Source organism: Trachypithecus francoisi, unplaced genomic scaffold, assembly GCF_009764315.1.
Source record: "Trachypithecus francoisi isolate TF-2019V2 unplaced genomic scaffold, Tfra_2.0 Lachesis_group20, whole genome shotgun sequence".
Taxonomy (NCBI): Eukaryota; Metazoa; Chordata; class Mammalia; order Primates; family Cercopithecidae; genus Trachypithecus; species Trachypithecus francoisi.
Window position 1 is genome coordinate 56,578,294 of NW_022681466.1, and position 23,773 is coordinate 56,602,066.

At 38.2% G+C, this 23,773-nt stretch overlaps 1 protein-coding gene across 1 annotated transcript in view; it reads right to left on the reverse strand.

The window, feature by feature from the left end:
* The window catches only part of CCDC144A (coiled-coil domain containing 144A), a 39,803-nt gene extending 22,174 nt beyond the window's left edge, over positions 1–17,629 (reverse strand). The window contains exons 1-4 of the mRNA XM_033185288.1: positions 16,728–17,629; positions 8,286–8,319; positions 7,848–7,989; positions 288–501 (exon numbers count right to left, since the gene is read on the reverse strand). Coding sequence (XP_033041179.1) covers positions 288–501; positions 7,848–7,989; positions 8,286–8,319; positions 16,728–16,852 — 515 coding nt within the window. The 5' untranslated portion in view covers positions 16,853–17,629. The remainder of the gene's footprint in view (positions 1–287; positions 502–7,847; positions 7,990–8,285; positions 8,320–16,727) is intronic.
* Positions 17,630–23,773: the final 6,144 nt, after the last annotated feature.

Sequence of the window (23,773 nt, forward strand, 5' to 3'; positions counted from 1 at the left end):
AAGATGTTCCTTACATCATTAATTATAAATACAAGGTAATTTTAAAACCCAAATTACAATTTGTTAAATGAATAACAAGATTTCATATGGTGGACTTCTATATGGCTATTAAGATTGCAAAGAATATGCATTTATTTATAACCATTTGTTTTATTATTTCCAAGAATTTCATATTCCACAAAACCAAGGTTTCTCCCCCATTAATCCCAGGACGTAAGTCAGCAATTACAAAAATTCTGATATATTATCTTTAGTATAAATATTTCTTTAGAACTAGAATATCATACCTCAAACCGTACAGCTGTTTCTCGCATTCAATTTTTTGAAGCTCTAACTGTAATGCCGTCTTTTTTGTTTCAGATAGCACCTTTTGTAGTACACTGACCATATTGTTCGTTTGTTTAATTTTTACTGTAAGTTGTTCATAGTCATTATTCTTAAGTTCCAGTAAGCGTTCAGATAAACAAAATGTTTCTTGGCTTCTTGATAGGCTAACAGAATCTGTGTCAGGGAGAAAACAAGGTGGAAATAAAATATATGAGTACTTTTTAGGGATAAAGGACTGTGCATTTTAACATTGTCTCCTTCATATATTGAACAAATATGCACTGAGTGTCTACCGTGTGGCATTCTACTAAGCTCTGCAGATAAAACAGACAAGACCTCTACTCTCATTTAGCCTTAAGTATAGTGAGGAACAAAGACAACAAAAGTGACAATTAAAAGCTCAGACAGATGGTGTAAGAAAACAGAGTTCTATGATCACATAGGAGAATTTGATCTATAGTGGGCCCAGGGAAGATTTCCCTGAGGAAATGAAGGGTGAGATGGAAGTTAAGCAAAGGGGTAGAAAAGCATTCTAGCCAGTGGACAGCAGGTGCTGAAGCTCTGCTGCAATCCGCTTCTGGCCACGATGGACAGCAAGTACTGATTTACCTTCTTGCCTGAAACAACCAAAAAGAAAACAGACAAAATACATTCTACAATGATTTACCAGGCAGTGAACTTCAGGTAATGAAGACAATGACCCCCGTAAGACAGAAAATAAATGAAATTCATACCAACACTCCAGCTCCCTGCCTTCACAGAGTTTCCAGGCTACTGCACAGAGAGAAAAAACCGACATAGAGTCCACCAGATTCCCTGAGATGAGATGATAAAGCTGAGAGTCTGGTAAAGCCAAGGCAGACAGAGATCACAAAACAGAACACCGGAAAGGAGGCAGAGTACAAGGAAAGAACACTGAAGATCTGCAAAAATACCTCCTGGGTATCTAGCAGAGTAACAAACAGCACATGTGTTTCAGAAAACCGCCCCAGACCAAGGGGGAAAAACATCTAAAAAACACTGGAAAGAAACATGTCTGGTGCTCACAGTGTGCCAAAAAGAGTGTCCATTCCCATGAGTGATGCTGGGAAAACTCAGACTTCGCGTATCAATGAATAGTCATCACAAAGATCTTGCCTCAGGAGCAGGAAATTCAACCAAATCATAAAAGCAAGATCAGAAAGATCAAGCTATTCATACGGAACTCAACTATATATTAAAATTAAGCTCAAGCAGATAGGCAGAGGCATGGAAGATTTTTTAAAGCAAACTACACTTGTAGAGATTCAAATTACAATGTCAAGAATGAAAGCTACAATGGATGGAAGTGAACACAGATTAGACATCACCAAACAGAAGATTCATAAATTTGAGACATCAGTGAACTATAAGGAAACTTCAAGCAGGAATAAGTCCCCAAAGAGGGAAAAAGAGAGACAGAAAACAAAAAAAGAATGGCCAAAACTTTCTAAATTTAAAGAAAACTATAATCCTACAAATCCAGAAGTATCTGGCTGGGAGAGAGGAAATGAAAGTATACCATTCTAATTTTCTTTTTTTTTTAATTTCAATAGGTTTTTGGGTAACAGGTGGTCGTTGGTTACATGAATAAGTTCTTTAGTGGTGGTTTCTGAGATTTTGGTGCACCCATCACCCAAGCAGCATACACTGTATCTAATCCATAGTCTTTTATCCTTCACCTCCTCCCCCAAGTTCCCAACCTCCATTGTATCATTCTTATGCCCCTGCATCCTCACAGCATAGTTCCCACTTACAAGTGAGAACAGACAATGTTTGGGTTTTCATTCATAATTTTCTTATGCCATATATGATATGCCATAATATTTTTGAAGATGAACAGTGATAACTTAAAATCATATACTATACATTGTAGTGCAACCGCTAAGATAGAAAAAAATAGTTATTGCTAATAAGCCATAAAAGAAAGATAAAAATAAATCACAAAAATTACTGGACTAATTGAGAAGAAAGCAGAAAAAGAAGAAAAGAGAACAAAGAACTGCGGGGACCAATGGAAATCAAACAGCATGATGACAGACAAACCTAACTGTATCAATAAGCACATTATACATGAAACTGGCCTAAAAATCTCAATTAAAATGCAGATTGTCAGACCGGATAAAAATGCAAGAAGCTACTCCATGCTTCCTATAAAAAAAGTACTTTAAATGTAAAACACAAATTGTTCAAAAGGATGGAAAAAGATATATTAGGCTAAGAGTTGACAAAAGAAGCCTGAGAAGAAATGGCTACGTTTATGCCAAAGTAGATTTCACAGAAAAAAACAAAAACAAAAACCAGCTATAAACACTCATTTCCTAATGACTTTAAAAAGTTCAGTTAATCAAGAACATATAATCTTAAATGTTTGTGCACCTAATAGCAGCTTCAAAGTATACGAGGTAAAGAGCGATAGAAGAAATAGACTAATTCACAAGTACAGTCTGAGATTTGAATAGTACTACTCAGTAAGTGATAAAACTAGGGAGCAGCAAATCAGCAAGAATGGAGTAGACTTGAACAACACCATGCTTCTCAAGTACCCAGGGAGCACTTACCAAAACAGACTGCATTCTAGGTTCTGCAATCAATCTTAATAAAAGAATTGACAGACTGGATTAAGAAAATGTGGCACATATACACCATGGAATACTATGCAGCCATAAAAAAGGATGAGTTCGCGTCCTTTGTAGGGACGTGGATGCAGCTGGAAACCATCATTCTTAGCAAACTATCACAAGAAGAGAAAACCAAACACCGCATGTTCTCACTCATAGGTGGGAACTGAACAATGAGATCACTTGGACTCGGGAAGGGGAACATCACACACTGGGGCCTATCATGGGGAGGGGGGAGGAGGGAGGGATTGCATTGGGGAGTTATACATGATATAAACATCATGCACATGTATCCTAGAACTTAAAGTATAATAAAAAAAAAAAAAAAAAAAGAATTAAGTCAGAAGGATTTAAGTCATACAGAGTATGTTCCCTGACCACAAGGCAATCAAATCAGAAATCAGTAACAAAATATCTCATCAAAATACTCAAATATTTTAAAACAAAGTAGGCCGGGCGCGGTGGCTCAAGCCTGTAATCCCAGCACTTTGGGAGGCCGAGACGGGCGGATCACGAGGTCAGGAGATCGAGACCATCCTGGCTAATACGCTGAAACCCCGTCTCTACTAAAAATACAAAAACTAGCCGGGCGAGGTGGCTGGCGCCTGTAGTCCCAGCTACTCGGGAGGCTGAGGCAGGAGAATGGCGTAAACCCAGGAGGCAGAGCTTGCAGTGAGCTGAGATCTGGCCACTGCACTCCAGTCCGGGCGACAGAGCGAGACTCCGTCTCAAAAAAAAAAAAAAAAAAAAAAAAACAAAAACAAAAACAAAGTAACACACATCTAAATAACCCTAGGTCAAAGACATGATGCAAAGAGAAATTAGAGAGTATTTTGAACTGAATGAAAATAGCATACTACAATAGCAGAAAATACTACATATCAGGATTTGTGGTACACAGTTAACAGTACTTAAAATTTTTTAGCACTAAATGTCTTTATTAGAAGACTCTCAAGTCAACGGTCTTGACTTCCTTAAGAAACTAAAAAAAGAGAAGAAACTAAAAAAGAAGAAGAAGAAGAAATTAAACCCAAAGCAAGCAGAGGAAATGATATAATAAACGTCTGCTATGGTCTGACATTTGCATCCTCCCAGAACTCGTATGCTGAAACTTAATCACAGAGGTGATGTTATCAGAAGGTGGGGCTTCGTGGAGGTAATTAGCTCATGGGAGCCAAGCCCTCACAAATGGGATTAGTGCCCTTATGTAATAGACTCCAGAGGGCTCACTCACTTATTCTGCCATGTGAGGAGAGGGATCTATGAACCAGGAATTGGTCCCTCACCAGACACCAAATCTGCCAGCACCTAGATCTTGGACTTTTGTGAAAAATCTATTTCTGTTGTTTATAAGTTACCCAGTCTATAGTATTTTATTATAGCAGGCCAAACAGACCACAACATCAAAGATGAAACCAATAAAACAGAAAAACAATAGGAAAAAATCAGTAAAACCACACACTTTGATGAGGTCAATAAAAGTGGTAAAACTCTATTCAGGTTGATCACAAAAAAGAAGATGCAAATTACAATTTCAGAAACACAGTAATATGACATTTTTATAGATTCCACAGATACTAAAAGAACAGCAATATAATAAGGTGAGCTTTATGTGACTAAACAAGACAACTTTGATAAAATGGACACTTTCCTTGAAAAACAAAAATTACCAAGGTTCAATCCAGAAGGAATAACCTGAACTGTCTCATAACTATAAAAGAAAATAGAGCATAAGGAAAGCCTTCCTAGAAAGAAAACTCGAAGCCCAGATAGCTATGCTGGTGAATTCTACCAAATATTTAAGAAGTAATATAACAACTTTACACGACCTTTCCCCCACCCTCAAAAAAACAACAGAGGAGAAATACAACTCATTTGTCACTCTAGCATTACCCTGAACCAAAATCTGACAATGATATTACAAAAACAGAAAACTCCTTCATGAACATAGATGTAAAAATTTAACCAATTTCTCAAGAAACCAAGATATCCTCCTTTAGGTGAGCAAACCACCTCTGCTACAGCCATGAGATAATGAGCTGTCATGCCATGAGAAGACATGAAGGAACCACAAAGGCATATTACCGAGTGAAAGATGCCAGTCTAAAGGCTACACGCTGTCTGATACCAACTATATGACATTTTGGAAAAGGCAAAACTATAGATACAGTAAAAAAAAGTCAGTGGTTGCCAGGAGCTGGGGAGGGAAGGTGGGAGAAGATGAACAGATGAAGCACAAAGGAGTTTTAAAGCTCTGAAACTACTTTGGATAATACTACAATGATAAATACATTTTTTTTTTTTTTTTGAGACGGAGTCTCGCTTTGTCGCCCAGGCTGGAGTGCAGTGGCCGGTTCTCAGCTCACTGCAAGCTCCGCCTCCCGGGTTTATGCCATTCTCCTGCCTCAGCCTCCGAGTAGCTGGGACTACAGGCGCCCGCCACCTCGCCCGGCTAGTTTTTGTATTTTTTAGTAGAGACGGGGTTTCACCGTGTTAGCCAGGATGGTCTCGATCTCCTGACCTCGTGATCCGCCCGTCTCGGCCTCCCAAAGTGCTGGGATTACAGGCTTGAGCCACCGCGCCCGGCCGATAAATACATGTTCTTATACTTTTGTCCAAATTCACAGAATGTAAGACACTGAGACTGAACCCTAATATCAAGTATGGACTTTGGGTGATTGTGATTATCAATTCAGGATCATCAATGAGATCAAATGTACCACTCTGGTGAGGATATTGATAATTGTGGAGGCTATGCACGTGTAGGGGCAGGGAGTACAGGGATAATCTCTGTGCTTTACTTTCAGTTTTGCTGTGAAGCTAAAACTAGTCTAAAAAATAGCCTTGGCCAGGTGCAGTGGCTCAAGCCTGTAATCCCAGCACTTTGGGAGGCCGAGATGGGCAGATCACGAGGTCAGGAGATCTAGACCATCCTGGCTAACACGGTGAAATCCTGTCTCTACTAAAAAATACAAAAAACTAGCCGGGCGAGGTGGTGGGCGCCTGTAGTCCCAGCTACTCAAGAGGGTGAGGCAGGAGAATGGCGTAAATCCGGGAGGCAGAGCTTGCAGTGAGCTGAGATCTGGCCACTGCACTCTAGCTTGGGTGACAGAGCGAGACCCTGTGTTAAAAAAAAAAAAAAAAAAATACCCTTTTAAAACTTTCTAAATAAAATCTTGGCAAATCCAATGCAATGATATACTAGAAGGATAATACATCATAAACAAGTGGGGTTTATCCCCAAATACAGGGTTGGTTTGACATTAAAACATCAGTTATTCACCACATTAAAAAACTAAAAGAGAAGAACCATATGATCATCTCAGTAGATAGAGGCATTTGATAAAATACAACATTCATTCCTGATTTAAAAATAAAAATCCCTCTCAGTAACCAAAGAATACAAGCGAACGTCATTAGTGTGATAAAGAGCATCTCTGATAAACCTACAACTAACATGTGTCATGATGAAAAACTGAATACTTTCCCTGTAAGATCAGGAACGATACAGGAATGTCTCCTTTCACTATGTTAGTCAGCATTGTACTGAAGCCAGAGCAGTTAGGAAAGAAAAGAAAAGGAAAGCTACCTGAGTTGAAAGGAAGAAGTAAAACTGTCTTTATTCACAATCATGATCACATAATAGGGATGGATAAAATCCAACCTGTGGGGCAGCTTGTTATTTTTGCAAATAAAGTTTTATTGGAATGCAGCTGTGTTTTTTAACATATGTATTGTCTATGGCTGGTCTCATACTACAATAGCAGAGTTGATTGGCTGTGACAGAGACCATTTTGTCACAAGTTTAAAATATTTACTATGTTTAGTAAGATAACAGTTTGAAAATGAAAAGGTTTGACTACCTTTGGTGTATGTAAAAAAGCTAACTGAATCGAATCTCAATTTTAAATGTTCATAAGCTACTGAGATTGGAAAAGACAGTTCACCAAAGAAGTTACACAGGTGGTAAATAAGCACATACAGGATGCTCAACATTATTAGTCTTTAGAGTAATGCATATTAAAACCATAATAATATGCATAATACACACCCATCAGAATGGCTAAAATTTCAAAATTAAAAAACAGCAATAATAACAGCTTGTGACGATACAGAACGATAGGAAATGTCATATACCACTGGTTGGAATGGAAAATCAATACAAATACTTTGGAAAACAATTTAGCAGTTTCTTAACAAAGAAATACAAAGGGACAGGAAGAGACTTTTTATGGATGATGAACATGTTAACTCTCTTGATTATGGTGATGGTTTCACATGTGCATGCGATTGTGTATTTTACATACATGCAGTCTATCATATATCAGTTATACCTCACTGAAGCTATCAACTGCTGGAACAAACATCTAAGACACTAGGTGGGACACAGAGACACAGAAGGGTAAAAATGATGCAGGATAAAGCTAAAGGATTCAGATCTCTAACCTTATAGCAATGAGAAGTAGTAGCTGAGTTATAAGCAAAGGAGTAACATGATCAGATCCGAAGTTTTAAAAATATATCATTATGAATGCAGAGTAGACCACGGTTTTAGGAGGTGGGGTATTCGAGAAAACAGTTCTAAGATTCCTAAGATTTCCACAGCATTCCAGGTGGAGAAAAAATGGTAACCTGACATTGGGGGAAGGAATAGGAGAGAAACAGAGTCAATAAAAAGACAGGGAGTGCCACTGACAATGAGAAAAGTACAGTGGAGTTAACATAGCTCTTTGGTGTCGAGTATAAGTTAGTTCTCTTTCTATTTTAACACTGAGCATATTTCTGAGATGAGCTTCACTATCACACATCAGTTCTCAGCAATGTATACACGCATTACTGCAGGATACATCAAAAGGCTTTGCATTTATGCAATGGTCCTACCTTTACGCTCCATTCCAAGTTGTTCAATCAGCAACATAAAATTCCCATAAAGAGAATGAGACGACTCACAAGCCTCTGAGGCCTTTTCGGATGGCCCCACTGAGTCAGCAAAGTCAGCCTCAGGATGTACTTGGTTTTTGACCTATAAGATAAATAACACTGTTTCAAAATGTCCTTGAAAGATTTATAGCGTATGCTAAATGTACAGAAGTGGTATTTCTCCTTTTTTTTTCTTTTTTTTTGATGAGCAAAAACACAGGTACTTCTTTAAAGCAATAGATTGTTCTTAAAAGGTACTGTTATCAACAGCTACTGTTTCTTAATCACTTTTTCTAAGCAAACAGCTTTAGAACAAAACATCCTGTTTTTTTCATTTTACCTTTTAGAATGTGTTTTTTTTCAACATAATATTTTAGATCATTTACTTTTTTACAATACCTTGTTCTTTTCATTGGATGTTTTATCTGCAGGCCTGAAAAAAGAAAAAATTCCTTTTAGAAAAATAGCAAAGATGTAAAATACAAAGAATAATACTACTGTTTTATCATATAAAATATCTGCATTTGTATTACTTCTATTCATCAAGTGTACAGGTAAATTTTTTTACAGGTAATGTAAAATACAGCAATCTTCTACAATAGACATTAAACTATAAACAGAAACAGCAACATTAAGGGATAAAGAAATTTACTACTAATAATTTCATCACAAATAATTAAATTTAGGTCAAGATTTCTGATAGTGAAACCCAAAGAAAAAAAGGTGTTACCTGCATTATGTGATAAAAATAAATATACCAGGGTCTTCTCATTGTTGTCCTTTTCAATAAAAACAAGCTTTTACGGGCACTAAAACCTATTTGGAAAATATTACTCACATTCTTATATAAGGGAAACCTCTTTTTAATGATGATATGTTAGCTTTTTCTTGACTTACTATGCAGGTACTATGCATCATTCTGAGCACTGTCCATGTGTCAAACTCATATAATCCTCATAACAATTCTGTGAGGTCAGTAACACATTAAGTATTTTATAAAGAAAGAAAATAGGCACAGAAGGGCCATGTGACTTTCCGCAGCTCATACAGCTGGCCAGTAGCAGACCCAGCACTCAAACCCAACAATTCTGCCCCAAAAACACGTGCTTCATGATATGCTGTGAAGGTAATATTTATTTTTAAGTGTTTTAAAGAGAGACGATAGCAGATGAAATGACATTGTCATTCCATTTCTGACTACAACTACACATAATAATTTCAGAATCTTGCAATTTTTTTCTAATAAAAAAACTTCATACAGAGGCAAGTTCAGAAACCTACTTTCAAAAAACTAAACAGTATTTTTAATGAAATCCAACAGGTGTTCATTCATGTATTCACCCATTCATTCATCCATTCAACAAATAAATACTCATTGAGCACACAATACATGCTGTTGGCAATGTTGGTCCAGGGAAACATGGTTTTGATACTTTAGAACTTTATAATCCATTGTGGGTCAACTTGATTAAATATTTTTTTTGGCTGGGCGTGGTGGCTCAAGCCTGTAATCCCAGCACTTTGGGAGGCCGAGACGGGCGGATCATGAAGTCAGGAGATCGAGACCATCCTGGCTAACACGGTGAAACCCCGTCTCTACTAAAAATACAAAAAAAAAAACTAGCCAGGCGAGGTGGCGGGCGCCTGTAGTCCCAGCTACTCGGGAGGCTGAGGCAGGAGAATGGCGTAAACCCGGGAGGCGGAGCTTGCAGTGAGCTGAGATCTGGCCACTGCACTCCAGTCCGGGCGGCAGAGCAAGACTCCGCCTCAAAAAAAAAAAAAAAAAAAAAAAAAAAAAATATATATATATATATATTTTAAAAACTTTATAGGCCAGGCACAATGGCTCACGCCTGTAATCCCAGCACTTTGGGAGGCCGAGGTGGGTGGATCATGAGGTCAGGAGTTCAAGATCAGCCTGGCCAAGATGGTGAAACCTTATCTCTACTAAAAATACAAAACTTAGCCAGGCACGGTGGCAGGCATCTGTAATCCTAGCTACTCAGGAGACTGAGGCAGGAGAATTGCTTGAACCTGGAAGGCAGAGGTTGCAGTGAGCCGAGATCACACCACTGCACTCTAGCCTGGGTGATAGAGCAAGACTCTGTCTCAACAACAACAACAACAACCCCAAAAAACAACTTTATAATCCAGAAGTAATAATCTATGATAGATTGTCAACAGTTAGCTTTTCTAAAGTACTTGAACAAAACCCTCCCCCTTCTCCTCAGAATCTAAACAACTATAAAGTTGATACTCCTGACATTTTAGAGTACCTTAGCAGATCATACCTATTCATCAGGGATGTTTAAATTCTATTCAATATGGCCTAAGTGTTTGCATGTTTATTATTTCACAATTTTTAAAAATCTGCATACGATCATTTAAATTTTACGTCACCATTTACATGTTCAGTTACACTAATATGTTACATTTCTGAACTAATGCTGAAGGAACAAACTCTTACCATAAAACTCTATATGAATAAACACTTTAAGGACAATTAGCTAAAAATCTACAAAAGATAATGAATCGAGCTTTCAAACACTTAGACATACAAACAAAATTAAATCTCATAAACATGTTCGCCTTGTCCCTATCATTCCCAGCAGCATACAAACACACTCCAAAAGCTTCTATTTTAAAATAAAAAATGAAAGAAAATTCCCTTGAATCCCACCTTCTTCCTCAGTTATCACTCATTTCTCCATTGCCTTTCCCAGTAACGGTTCCCTCAAGGGGTGTCTATGCTTATCCACTACAGTCACGGTTCCATGGCAATTATTTATTCAAACTGCTCCTTGTCAAAGTCACCAGCCCTCATCATAATCGGTCTTTCAGTGTTGATATAGTTGAGTATTCCCTAGCTTTGGCAGACTACACTATTTCCTATTTCCAGAAAAAGTAACCACTGCGAATATTCCTTCTCAGAGAAATAAAGAATTTATACATTTTAGCTTCTTTCAACCTAATCTATTTCACTTAAACTGCTGTCATCATCTCCTTGTAGCAGACCATAAGTTACTAAATTAGCCTTCTCAAACTTTGGTGTAATCACAGATTATTTTGAAGTCCATTTTTTATTTTCATTTTTCTTTACTTCCTTCATATGTAACGCAGAACCACAACTTAAAAAAATCTATAAAAAGCCAATGTTTTATAATAATTCTGATAACAAATAAAAAACAATTTTGTAAAATTCCAACTCTTTCCCATCTCAATTCATTAATTTAAAAAACACAGTGATGAATTATCAACAACATATAAAGAACTATATATTTCCTGCCTCAAAAACTAGGTAATATGCAATTATAATACAATGTGTAGTTTAAGAGCTGATATGTGAAAAGTTATACTTTAGCACAAAGAAGGCATTACAGAAGAGGCAAAATATAAGAGGAGCTCACCAGGGAAAAACAGAGAAAACTGCTCCACTTGGAGAATGGAATGAGGGCACAAAGATTAGTCCCATGGAGTCTAGGTGTTTCCTAGGAACTTGAATGGAAAAATGTAAAACACAAGGAAAATAAGAATGGAAGATGAATGCTACACTAAAAAGCTGGAGTCAGCCAGGCGCGGTGGCTCATGCCTGTAATCCCAGCACTTTGGGAGGCTGAGGCAGGTGGATCATGAGGTCAACAGATCAAGACCATCCTGGCCAACATGGTGAAACCCCGCCTCTACTAAAAATACAAAAATTAGCTGGGCGTGGTGGCGCGCCTGTAGTCCCAGCTACTCGGGAGGCTGAGGCAGAAGAATCGCTTGAACCCGAGAGCTGGAGGTTGCAGTGAGCTGAGATCGCCGCTGCACTCCAGCCTGGTAACAGAGTGAGACTCTGTCATAAAGAAAAAAGAAAACAAAAATAAAAACAAAAAACAGCTGTATTCCACTGCACACAGGCAATGACTCTTACACATGAAACTCATATTTAGATCTGTGCTGTGTTTTGGGTTTTGTTTTTAAATATAATAATGTTTAAACAGATTAAACAAAGTTCTAAAAATAACAGGCACATATCACATGAAAGAAGAAATCAGGAAAATATCTCGAGAAGAAAAAAATCTTACTGTTAAAATTCCTAAATGTCATTATAATCATTACATATAGTTCAAAAATAGCAATATTCTGATTAGTTACATAAGTTTGTTTAAAAATAAAATAATTTGGTAAATTTCCTACATGTTTAGTCTAGTATTTAGTCTTAATATAAAGAGTTGAATTTGCCAGTAGAAAATTGTAGTTACTTTTTTATGAAGTAAACACATACTATGTCACTATCATTGCATGGAACAGAAAGTGAACCAAAAAACAAGATTAAGGAATAAAAAAAAAGAGTATCACTATCATATAACTACATACATTAACAAAGAGACAAACATTTCCCACTGGAGATTGTGTTAGGAGTTTAGCAGAAGTCTCTGAAAATACCAAAAACTGAAACAAAACTAGTAATTGCTTTTTGTTTGTTTGTTTTTTAACTATGTAGAGAATTCTTCTGGTTAAGACTAAGCATCAAAAAAAAGAGATCCTCCTTAGAGCAATTATTAAACAATTCCTCTTGACCCACACTTCCAAATTAAGTCCATAGTTCTGGAATATGAAATCATTTTCATTTTAAACATAGTTGATGGAAGGCAACTTTTAAACAGAAAACTGCAGTTTAAAGTTGCCTCAAACTTAGGAAAGAACTGACCTGTAGCCATGGTAGTAACAAGCAACCACCCACAGCCAGTTGTAAATACAGTCAATCAGTGACCATTGGCCTCTCTCACCAACCAATATCAATGTGGGCCACTTGCTTCTCAAAGACAGCCAATCAAACACAAACTCACTCCAATCCACAAGCCTGGGAGTGTTAACCAACCCACAGCAGGCTTGCTTGGACAGCCATGCTTCTCCAGATGATGTCAACCCTCTTATGCCGCTAAGAGTCTGCCAATCCTTCAAGTCCGCTCCTCCCACAACCCTATGTAAGATCAACAGCTGCTCGGTCAGAATACAGAGTGCCTGATCAGCATAGCTCTCTTACAGAAAACAATACATTCCAACTTGGTCTTCTAACTTCAAGTACTGAAGGTTCGTAATCACTTGGAAACAGTTTTTAAGTCCATTAAATTTACCACCCTTATATTTTAATTTTCTTTATAAATTACCAATGAAGTATGTAATTCCTTTGGTCCATTTTATCATCAGTAAAATTATCATGATTATTAGTAAAAAGAATAGTAAGTAACCACAATATTGAGCTTTTCTCTCTAATGGAATTAGAAAACTCTTAACAGAAAACATTAATATAAACAATGTAGCTTATTACAGAGTCAAAAAATCCAAAAATGCATATAATTGCCAGGCAAAAGTGTTAGAATGAGCCCGTGTCAAACCTTTTTTTTTTTTTTTTTTACGTGAGAATCAGTCTAATGTTTAAAACAATACATGGAAGGGTAAACTCCACTTGCTCATTTAATAAGTATTTATTGAGTAGCTACTTATTTCAAGCTAGGCTCTTTTCTAGACACACAAAAATCCTACTCATGGGAGTGAAATAAACACCATAATAGTAGCTAGATTAGGCAAAATATACAGTGTTAGAGAAGAAAAAGTAAAGCAGAAAAATGCAATGTTTACAGGTTTGAGAGGAGGGGTGGTGGGAATTCTAGGATGGCCAGAAAAGTCCTTACTGAGAAAGGGGCTTTGAAGTAAAGAACTGCAGGAATGCAAAGAGAAAGTCAGGAGGCTAGCTGAGGAAAAGGCATCCCAAACAAAGGGAACTGCCCAGTCAGAGGTGTGCCTGGAGTATTTACGCAATAGTGCTAGAAAAGGAAGAGCAAGAAGTTCAGTGTAGCTGAAGCAGAGCAAAGGGAATAAGAAACAAGTTTAAGTGAGAGAGAGAACAGGGCATTATCATGTGTTGCCTTCTAGGTATGAGGAGGAACCCTGACACGTACTCAGAGTGAAATGGGAGGCAATCAGATGGGTCTGAGCAGAGGAATGACATTCATCTGACTTATGTTTTAAATACGGCCACTGAGTTAAGGATTAATGAAAAGAGGTTTCTTTAAAAAACAACAAAACAAAAAAACAAAAACAAAAACAAAAAACCAGAAAGACCAATTAACAGTCTATTACACGCATCTAGACAGCAGATGGTGGTGGCTTGGAAATGGAAGATATGACTGGCTTCTGGATATATTCTTCAGGTTCTCCTGACAAGATCTGCTGACAGATCAGATGTGAGGTGTCAGAGAGAGGGGTGAGTCAAGGACGACACCTTGGTTTCTAGCAGAGCAACTGCAAGAGTTGCCATTAATGCAAGTAGGAAAGACTATGAGAGGGGTAGACATGAGAAAGAATAAATCGGTACCCCAGTCTTGGACCTGGTAAGTTGCTGATACCCAACAGTTCATGACCAATCAAACAGAGATGTCAAGTAGGCAGGTTGGTATAGAAGTCTGGAATTAAGGAGAGAGATCTAGGCTGCAGACATGTGTTTGGGAATATTAGCACACACAAGGTAGTAAAAGTCATGAGAAAGAAGATTGAGGACTGCATCCTGGAACATATCATGTGTAAAAGGTGGGATATGAGAAGAAAGCAAAACAGACTACGACAGATGAAACAGAAAGGCAGGAGAAGCCAGGAGAGCGAGTGAGATCCTGAAAGCCAAGTGAAGATACTGTTATAGAGGAGAGAGTTTTCCATTGGGTCCAATATTGCTGACAGGTCAAATAAAATGAGGTCGAAGAAACAATGTCTAGATTTACAAATCAGTGGTAAACTTGAGAACAACAATCTTGGAAGAGTGGTGGGAGTGAAAATTACTGGTGTCAGCTCAAGAGTGAATGGACAGGAAATCTGAATCCACGAGTATAAACCATTCTTTCAAGGCCATGAATATAAACCATTCTTTCAAGGCCAACATACCTAGGGGCGTGACGTTGATGATCTAATTTTCTTCTTGTTTAGCTGTATTTTTCAATTCTTATATAACAATATACTATATGTTTACCCTTTAAAAGTTTTATTAAATCATATCTATATGGTATTTTTGAAATGCCAGATGAAGGTATTAAATAAAAAATTCATTAACTTATAAAACCAAAAGACCTCTTGAACATTTCTAGATTATATAAGCTGATTATCATTTGCTCATGCTTATATATAAAGACCAAGGAAGACTAACAGTTTCAGGAGAAGTCTTTCTTGCTTGATAAAAATCATCTAACTCTAGAATATTTTATACTCATCAAATATACAAAGTAATAGTCAAAATATGGAATTCTATAACAAGAATGAAAGGGGACATGTGCAGAAAATAATCTTATTTTGTAAACCAAATTTGTCGAAATTATATGAAGCTACTGTTGAAAAATATGGTGTGTTTCCTACTGAAATACATTATCTTTTAAAAGGAAGGATAATGGCGTGCATGTAGGGTACCTTTAAAAAGAGGATTCACTGCATAAAGCACGTTGGTTTTAGCCCAAGGATCAGCAAATTGGTGCCTGTGGACCAAATCCAGCCCACTGCCTGTTTTCATAAGGAAATGTCCTTGAAATACAGCCACACTTATTCCCTTTATAATCCACAAGGCCTAAAATATTTGCTAACTGACTCTTGACAAAAAGAGCTGTCCAATTCTTGGTTCAGTAGATCTAAGATCCTCTGTTACATTTCAGCAAGTCTTACCCAGTATATTGGAATGCTTATATGGAATATTAATCCCCATGTGCAATCCTTTGGCAATATTCAGATTAATTTGAGGATCTGGTATTTCAGCACTCACATACTGAGAACAAAAAACAAAAAATTAATAACTAGAATTATGTTGCTAACAAGGTACAGTGTCAATGTAGTATGTAGATAGCTTCCTTTTGTAACTCAGTAGATATTATGAGAATTCCAACAAAACTGGCTTAAGATGTATCATTAAACCAAAGCCTTTAAATAGACTTTAATTGTGAAATAATCAACACACTCCAAGTCTAACAACTTCTTTTATTAAAATGATTGCATACTACATTATTTTCGGGGTATGACAATTGTACTATTTCCTTATTGCTAAGGATTTTGATGATCTCCAACATTTTGATATTACAATGCTATAATAAATATCCTTATACATAAGTATATAGGAAACATAAATATCCTTAACATAAATATATCATTATACTTAATATTATATATATTTAACCTATTAGCCCATTGCATGTTATATACTACATGTAATGTCTTTAACACATATGTGTATGTGTTTACACAAGTCATATTTTCCTGTAGGATCACATCCCAAAAGTGAAGTTAGGTTACAGACGTGACATATTTGAAATTTTGATACATGCTACTAAATTACCCTGCAAAAAGGTTTCATCAATTTCACTTAACAGCAGTGTATAAAAATGCCTTTTTCTCACATTTGCCAATACTTCCTATTTATTAAGTGAAATATCAATATGATTGGAAAACATGGTATCTCATTGTTAGTTTGCATTTTTCTGAGAACCAAGGAAGGCTGAATATCCTAGTAAAAGTATAAAATTTTTTCATCATGAATATTAGCCCAAATTAGAATTCCTTTCATACCACGTAATTGTGTCTGCCTCCCGGGTTCAAGCGATTCTCTTGCCTCAGCCTCCTGAGTAACTGGGATTACAGGAATGCACCACTACACCTGGCTAATTCTGTAGTTTTAGTAGACACAGGGTTTCTCCATGTTGGTCAGGCTGGTCTTGAACTCCCGACCTCAGGTGATTCACCTGGCTTGGCCTCCCAAAGTGCTGGATTACAGGTGTGAGACACCGTGCCTGGCCAATTGTCTCCTGTTAAATGTTGCTGTAGACTTACCTGTCATGTTCTCCATTCTCCTTCCTAGGAATCTGCTGATTTAGTCCATCATCATCACTGCCAATAGTAGCACCATCAGTTAGGGTTCCTGTTGATTCTGTGCTAGTACGTCTGTGATTCTCCATTTCTTCTTCAACCTTGAGTGAGAGTTTGATGTTAAGGATGATTGTTATTGCTTTATTCAATACAAAGAACTTCTTTCTGCTTTCATTGCTTTCATCACTCTACTCAGTTTAATTATGATAATTTTAGTCATTAAAATATTTGGTGCTTACCTTAATTTTATCACAGCTGGAACTATCATCATCTAATTATAATTATTATAATTTTATCATCAATATTTTTGTAAAGTCAGCTTCATTTCTGTTTCAATGAATGAGACAGAATTTTCCAAAATTTCAACAAGGGCCCTCCTTAATTTTGTGCTTTTATTCCCAACCACTCTTCACTATGTATTATGAATTTTTACCTAATTTGACTGGCACTAACACAGAAATAAGAAGACAAAGACACAAAGCATGTCTTCTTCTGTCTTTGCCACTTGGCTTTCATATTAAACAGCCAGATTGAGAGGATACAACACTGTGGGGCTTCAGGAACAGAAAGGAAGCTGCCCTTTTCTGCACTAAGTTATTCTTTTCTCCCACTAACTTTTGTCTTTTTTTTTTTTTTTTCCTTATGTGAATCCTGGGATATCAAAAAGGTGAAGGGGCTTACTGAAATACAGGTCTGCCACAACACAAAAAGCAGAGTGAAACTGCTGAGCTAGGGTGGAATTCTGGAAATGGGATGCTTCCCAAATTTCACATTCAATAGCCATAAAAGTTTATAGCTGGGGGATATACAGTATAAGAGTCTACTTTGCCTACTGTCTATGATACTGGCTAAAGCCAAATGATTAAATGATTGATCCAAAGCCCCAAGTGCCATTACCTAGCATTTTGTGGCACCAAAAGAGACAATACACTCCATAATGCTGAATCAGACAAACTCAGCAAATCATCAGGTAGGTTAAAAGTGTGACTTGGGCAAAATAATTTAATGCCTTAGTGGAGGGTGGGAGGCCTGCCCTAATCAATGTAGAAGACTCAGCTTTCTACTTTGGCATCATATACTAAGTTTTTGGCTAAGCATTTATGCTACTTATATGGAAAAAATATATATGCCAAAACTTACTGTACTTTATTAAACAACATAACACAAAGGTCTGATTCAACACAAACAGTGGAGAGTGATTATATTAACAAATATATTAAGTGTATACACTTGTTGTTGAAAAGATTTAAGTGGTCATGATGGAATTGTAAGTTCCAACGTTCGAGTTAAACAGATAACCTGAAAAGCAGAATAACCGATTCATTGGCCAGGAATATTTGCTGCAGCTCTCAGGGCTGGATACTTTTTTTTTTATTTTCTAAGAGATGAGGTCTCACTATGTTGCCCAGGCTGGAATGCAGTAGCTATTCACAGGCACGATCCCACTACTGATCAGCACGGGAGTTACTTATGACTTGCTCCATTTCTGACCTGGGCCAGTTCACCCTTCCTTAGCCAATCTGGTGGTGCCCCGCTCCCAGGAGGTCACCATATTGATGCTGAACTTAGTGTGAAGGCACACTATGGCCCAGAACGCCTGGCCTCAAGCGATCCTCCTGCTTCAGGCTCCCGAGTAGCTGAGGCTACAGGTGTTTGCCACCATGCTCGCCAGATACATTTTTATATCTCTTCTTAGTCATTGCTTCCTTTCTACTGTATTCCCATCTTATTGTTAGACACAACTCAGCTTTAAGTCAGTAAAAGGAAAAAGCCCTCAAGCTCCTCACATTTTTCTTCAGAGCGATTTCTTGATGCTTCTCCTGGTTCTGAAGGTCACATGATATATGGCTAAATGATTTTCACACATCCACCCACTTGGAAGACTGACAGAGAGACTTAGGTCAATTAAGAAACAAAGATTATGAGAAAGTTTTCCTAAACTCCTATTACTTAGAATCATCTGTTTCTACACACAATTCCAGATTTAGACAACCAAACTGTACGCTTTTCATGTGCTTTTCCTAAGTGGAAAATCAGAATGGCCCAGATAATTATAATAGAGAAAAAACAAAGAGTGGCAGCAAGTAAAACCCTACCTCTTTATGAAGTTGAATGTTTTCTTTCTTCAAAGCCAGGAACTCTTCTTCTAACGTCAGGAACTCTTCTAACATGTCGACCTCATTCTTAAAGTTTTGCATGTCTTGCTGTAATTCCTCATGTAGATATACTTCTGATGTTCTGTCAGAATCTGGTGGTAAAGAACTCAGATTTTCTAATTTAGTTTCAGGCTTTTATAGTTATTTGTACTGCAACTGTCACTATTTTGTTTCATATTTTTGTCATTTGCAAATCAAACTTTTGGTCTTCTTTCATTTCAACTGTAACCCACTTGTGGGTTCCTTGCTTTCTTAGTGCCTGCATCATTATGGAAATTCTTATCTGTACTAAAAATATGTTAAATGCCTGGTGTTATCACTGCAGCACGGCCGCATTTTTAAATGAATGACTGAGCTCCTAACCTTATTGATTTCACCATGGATGGGTGAAAACCTCACCACTGACTGATACAGTCTGAGGACAGGACACAAGAAACTATAGTTCTGATAACTGCAAATGTTTCCTTTGTTTCCCTGTCTCTTTATGTGGTTATCTTCCAGTTACCCTCCATATGAGGGGTCAGCAAACTACAGGCCATGGGGCAAATCCAGTCTGCCTTATAGTTTTGTAAATAAAAGTTTTACTGGAGCTCAGTCATGCATCTTTGCTTACCTATTATCTACGACTGTTTTCATACTTCAACGGCAGGATTGAATAGGAATGACAGACCACATGAGAAAGCCCTGTACAGAAAAAGCTTGCCAATCCCTGCTTTTATACCATAACCAGAATGCCCTCATACTCGAATCTAATCATGTGACTCCAGTAATGAACAAAACAAGAACAGTCAAATGCTAGAATTAGAAGAAAACCATAAAGATTAGAGAAAAAATTTTAAAAATAGAAACAAAAAACACAAAAAGTCAATGGAACAAAGAGCCGGGGTGTTTTAGAAAAAATAAATTCAAAACTGACAAGCTTTAACTAAAGATACAAAGAAGAAAACAAAATCGTAGATAAAAAAGGAGACATTGCAATTGATAACGCAAAAATATGAAGGACTGTGAGATTTAGAAGTGAATAAATTTCTAGACACATAACGAATTCCCAAAATAGAATGATAAAAAATAAAAATAAAAAACCTGAATAGACCAATAATGAGTAATGCAATTAAAGCGGTCATAAAAAGCCTCCCGGCGAAGAAAAACGCTAGAATCATGGTTTTCCTGCTACATTAAATTACCACACATTTTTTAAAGAGCTAATACCAATTTTACTCAAAATATTCCCCCTAAAATGAAGAGGAAGGATGGCTTCGAAACTTGTTCTATGAGGACAGCGTGACCCTGGTACAAAACCAGACTGGGACACAACACAAAAAGAAAACCACAGGCCAATATCCAGATAAACCAGGTGCAACAAATTCCAACAAAATAGCTGGAAATTGCATTTGACAACACAATAAACAGATAATCTGCCATGAGCAAGTGGTTTTCATCCCAGGAATATGAAGACGATTCACTAAACAATAAATGTGTGACATCACATTCACAGATCAAGAACGAAAACCATATAATCATTGTGCTGAAAAAAAAAAATCAACATTCCTTCATAAAAACTCAACATGAGTAACAGAAAGAACATATCTCAGCACAATAAAAGCCATATATGAGAAACCCACAGCTAACATCATCATCAATAGGGAAAAATTAAAAGCTCTTCCTCTAAGCTCTGGAACAAGTGTGGCTACTTTTACACCACTTTTATTCATCATAGTACTGGAAGTCCTAGCTAGAGCAATTAGACAGGAGAATGTGATAAAAGGCATCCACATCAGAAAAAAGAGTCAAATTGTCGGTTTCCAGTGACATGAACATATATAGAGAGTACCCTAAAGATTCCACAAAAAGCCTACTAGAAATGAGAAATTTAGTCAAGTTCCAAGATACAATAAATATAATAAAATGAGTAGCACGCCCATGCACCAGTAGTGAAACGTCTAAGAAAAAATTCAAGAAAGCTATTTCATTAAAAAAAAGGTATCTAGGGATAAAGTTACCCAAAAGGCAAGAGATCCACAATGAAAACTATAAAACATAGATGAAAAGTATTAAGCAGACAACACAAGTAAATGGAAAGACCATGTCCATGCACTGGAATAATATTAAAATATCTATATCACCCAATGTGATCTACAGAATCAATGCAATCTGTGTTCAATTACAAAACACTTTCTTCATTGAAATAGGAAAAATCTTCAAATTCACATGGAAATTCAAATACCTCAGAGAGACAAAAGAATCTGGAATAAAAAAGAAAAGTTGGAGGCATCACACTACCTGATTCAAAATATACTACAAATCTATAGTAAGCATGGTACTATCATAAAAGGAGTTGCGGTGAAAAGAGACAAATGACAGATACAGACAAGTGAAACGGAATAGAGAAATCAGAAATAACTCAGACATTTACGGTCAAGTCACTTTTAACAAAGGCACCAAGCACACCATTGGCGAAGGACAATAGCTTCAATACTGTGCTAGGAAAGCCCAATATCCACATGTACAAAATACATCTAGGCTGTTATCTTACCATATACAAAAATCTACTCAAAATGAAGATTTAAATGTAGGACCCGAAACTATGAAACTACCCAAGAAGAAAACATAGGATAAATGCTTCATGAAATTGGTTAGGACAACGAGTTTTCAAATAAACATCAAAAGCCAAGCAACAAAAGCAGAAACGTCATTACATTAAACTAAAAGTTTCTGCAAAGCAGAGGAAGCAATCAGTGGAATGAAGAAACCGAGATGGAAGTATTTGCAAACTATGCCTCAGGCAAGGGTAAATACACAATACACAAAGAACTCAAACTACTCAAAAGCAAAATACAAATAATCTATTTTAAAAAATCTACCCAAAACTTTCGTCCCCCACCATTATTTCCCCACCTTCTTTTCCCGACCGCATTTGGTTGGCCCCCTCCCTCTCGCCACCCTTTTTCTTCCCCCCACACTACCCCCAAACTTTTTCACCACATTTTTTCCTGACCGTCGCAAGCTTTCTCTACTCTCCTCTCACCGTGCTGTTCCCCATCCATCTACCCAACACTTTCACCACTGTTTTTCCCACCGCATTTTCCCCTTCTCCCTGGCCACCCTCTGTTTCCCCCTCCCGCTCTCATCACCCCCTTTTGCTCCTTCATCTAAGCAAACACATTTCCCCGTCTTTTCCCAAAGACTTCTCCCACCCTACTGCTCACCACCCTCTTTTCCTCCTTCATCTACCCAAAACTGTTTTTCCTCATCGTCTTCCCCGGCTCCTCCTTGCCATTCTCTTCTCTTTCACTTCTCCAACTACCCAAAAACATTTCCCCATTCTTTTCTCAAGCCTTCTTCCACTCCTCCTCACCTCCCTCTCTTCCCCTCCATCTACCCCCAAATTTTCCCCCCTGTCTTTTCACGAAGTTCTCCCCGCTTCTCACTCTGTCCCTGCTCTCCCCTATCCTGCTTGCCACCCTTTTTTGCCCTCTATCTACCACAATTTTCCCGTCTTTTCCCAACCTCTCTTTCCCCGCTCCTTCTCGCCACCTCTTTTCTCCTCCTCGTCAACCTCTTTCCCCCGTCCATCTACCCAACACTTTTTACTCACCGTCTTTTCTTTCTTCACCATCTTTCTTTTCTGCCACTCTTCTTACTAAACCTTCTTCTTCCTCTGGCTGGCAACCCTCTTTTCCTTCTCCCATTTGCTACCTTCTTTTGCTTCTTTATCAACCCAAAAACTTTTCTCCCCACCATCTTTTCTCAAAATCTTCTCTCACTACTGCGCGCCCCCATTTTCCACCCGTCACCATCTCTTTTTCCTCTCCCATCTACCCATAAACTTTTTACCATATCTCTTTCTGCCAAACCTCCTCCTCCTCGCGCTCCCCGCCGTTTTTTTTCCGCCTCCATCTACCCAAACATTTTTCCCCACTGTCTTTTTGCAATGTCTCCTCCTCCTCGCTATCCCTTTTTCCCTTTGTCACTAACCGCCCTCTTTGCCCCACTCCGTCTATCTATCCCGAAACTATTTTCCTCCTCCTACCGTAGCTCCAGCCTCTCCGTCACCGCCACCGCCAACCGCAGCGAGGCGAGCCGCCCCGTAGTGTGGCGACTCAAGCCTCCAGCCACCGCCAACCGCAGCGAGGCGAGCCGCCCGTAGTGTAGCGACTCAAGCCTCCAGCCACCGCCAACCGCAGCGAGGCGAGCCGCCCCGTAGTGTCACTCCCTTCTCCTCGTCTTCTAAGTCAGGAACCGAAGAGCTTCACCAGAAGATACGGAAACTGAGAAACCCTTCCACTACTTCAGCCTCATTTATATACTGAGGTTATGCACGTGGAGCTTCTTTGACTGCATGTTCTGATTGGATGGGAAAAAAACCTCCAGGCTTACTCGGATTGGACTTTATTATCGTGTTTTGATTGGATGAGAACAATCTGAAGCCAACCAATCACAGCATGAAATAAAGTCCAATCATAGTAGGTGTATAGGTTCTTTCATCCAATCAGAACATGTATTCCAGCATCCGCGTGTGCGGCACCTCAGTATATAAAGCATGTTGACGCGGTCTCAGGTCGTTTCAGACTCTGGTTTGTCAGCCTGCTGACATTTACGTCTCAGCTTAGAGAACTGGAAGGGCCGTCACTTGCCGCCGGCGGGAGCCTGGAGTCCAGACCTGAGGCTCAGAGCCTCTCTGTTTCGCTGCTGTTGGTGGTGGTGACAGAGCAGTAGGAGGGCAGCTGGCAGGGAGTTTCCCTGCCAAGCTGGAAGACGAGAAGAAGCACCACTGCATGCTGGAGGCTGGAGCCTGCGCCACCGCGGGTCGCCTCGCTGCGGTGGTGGTGACATCAGAGACTGAAGCTCGGCCAG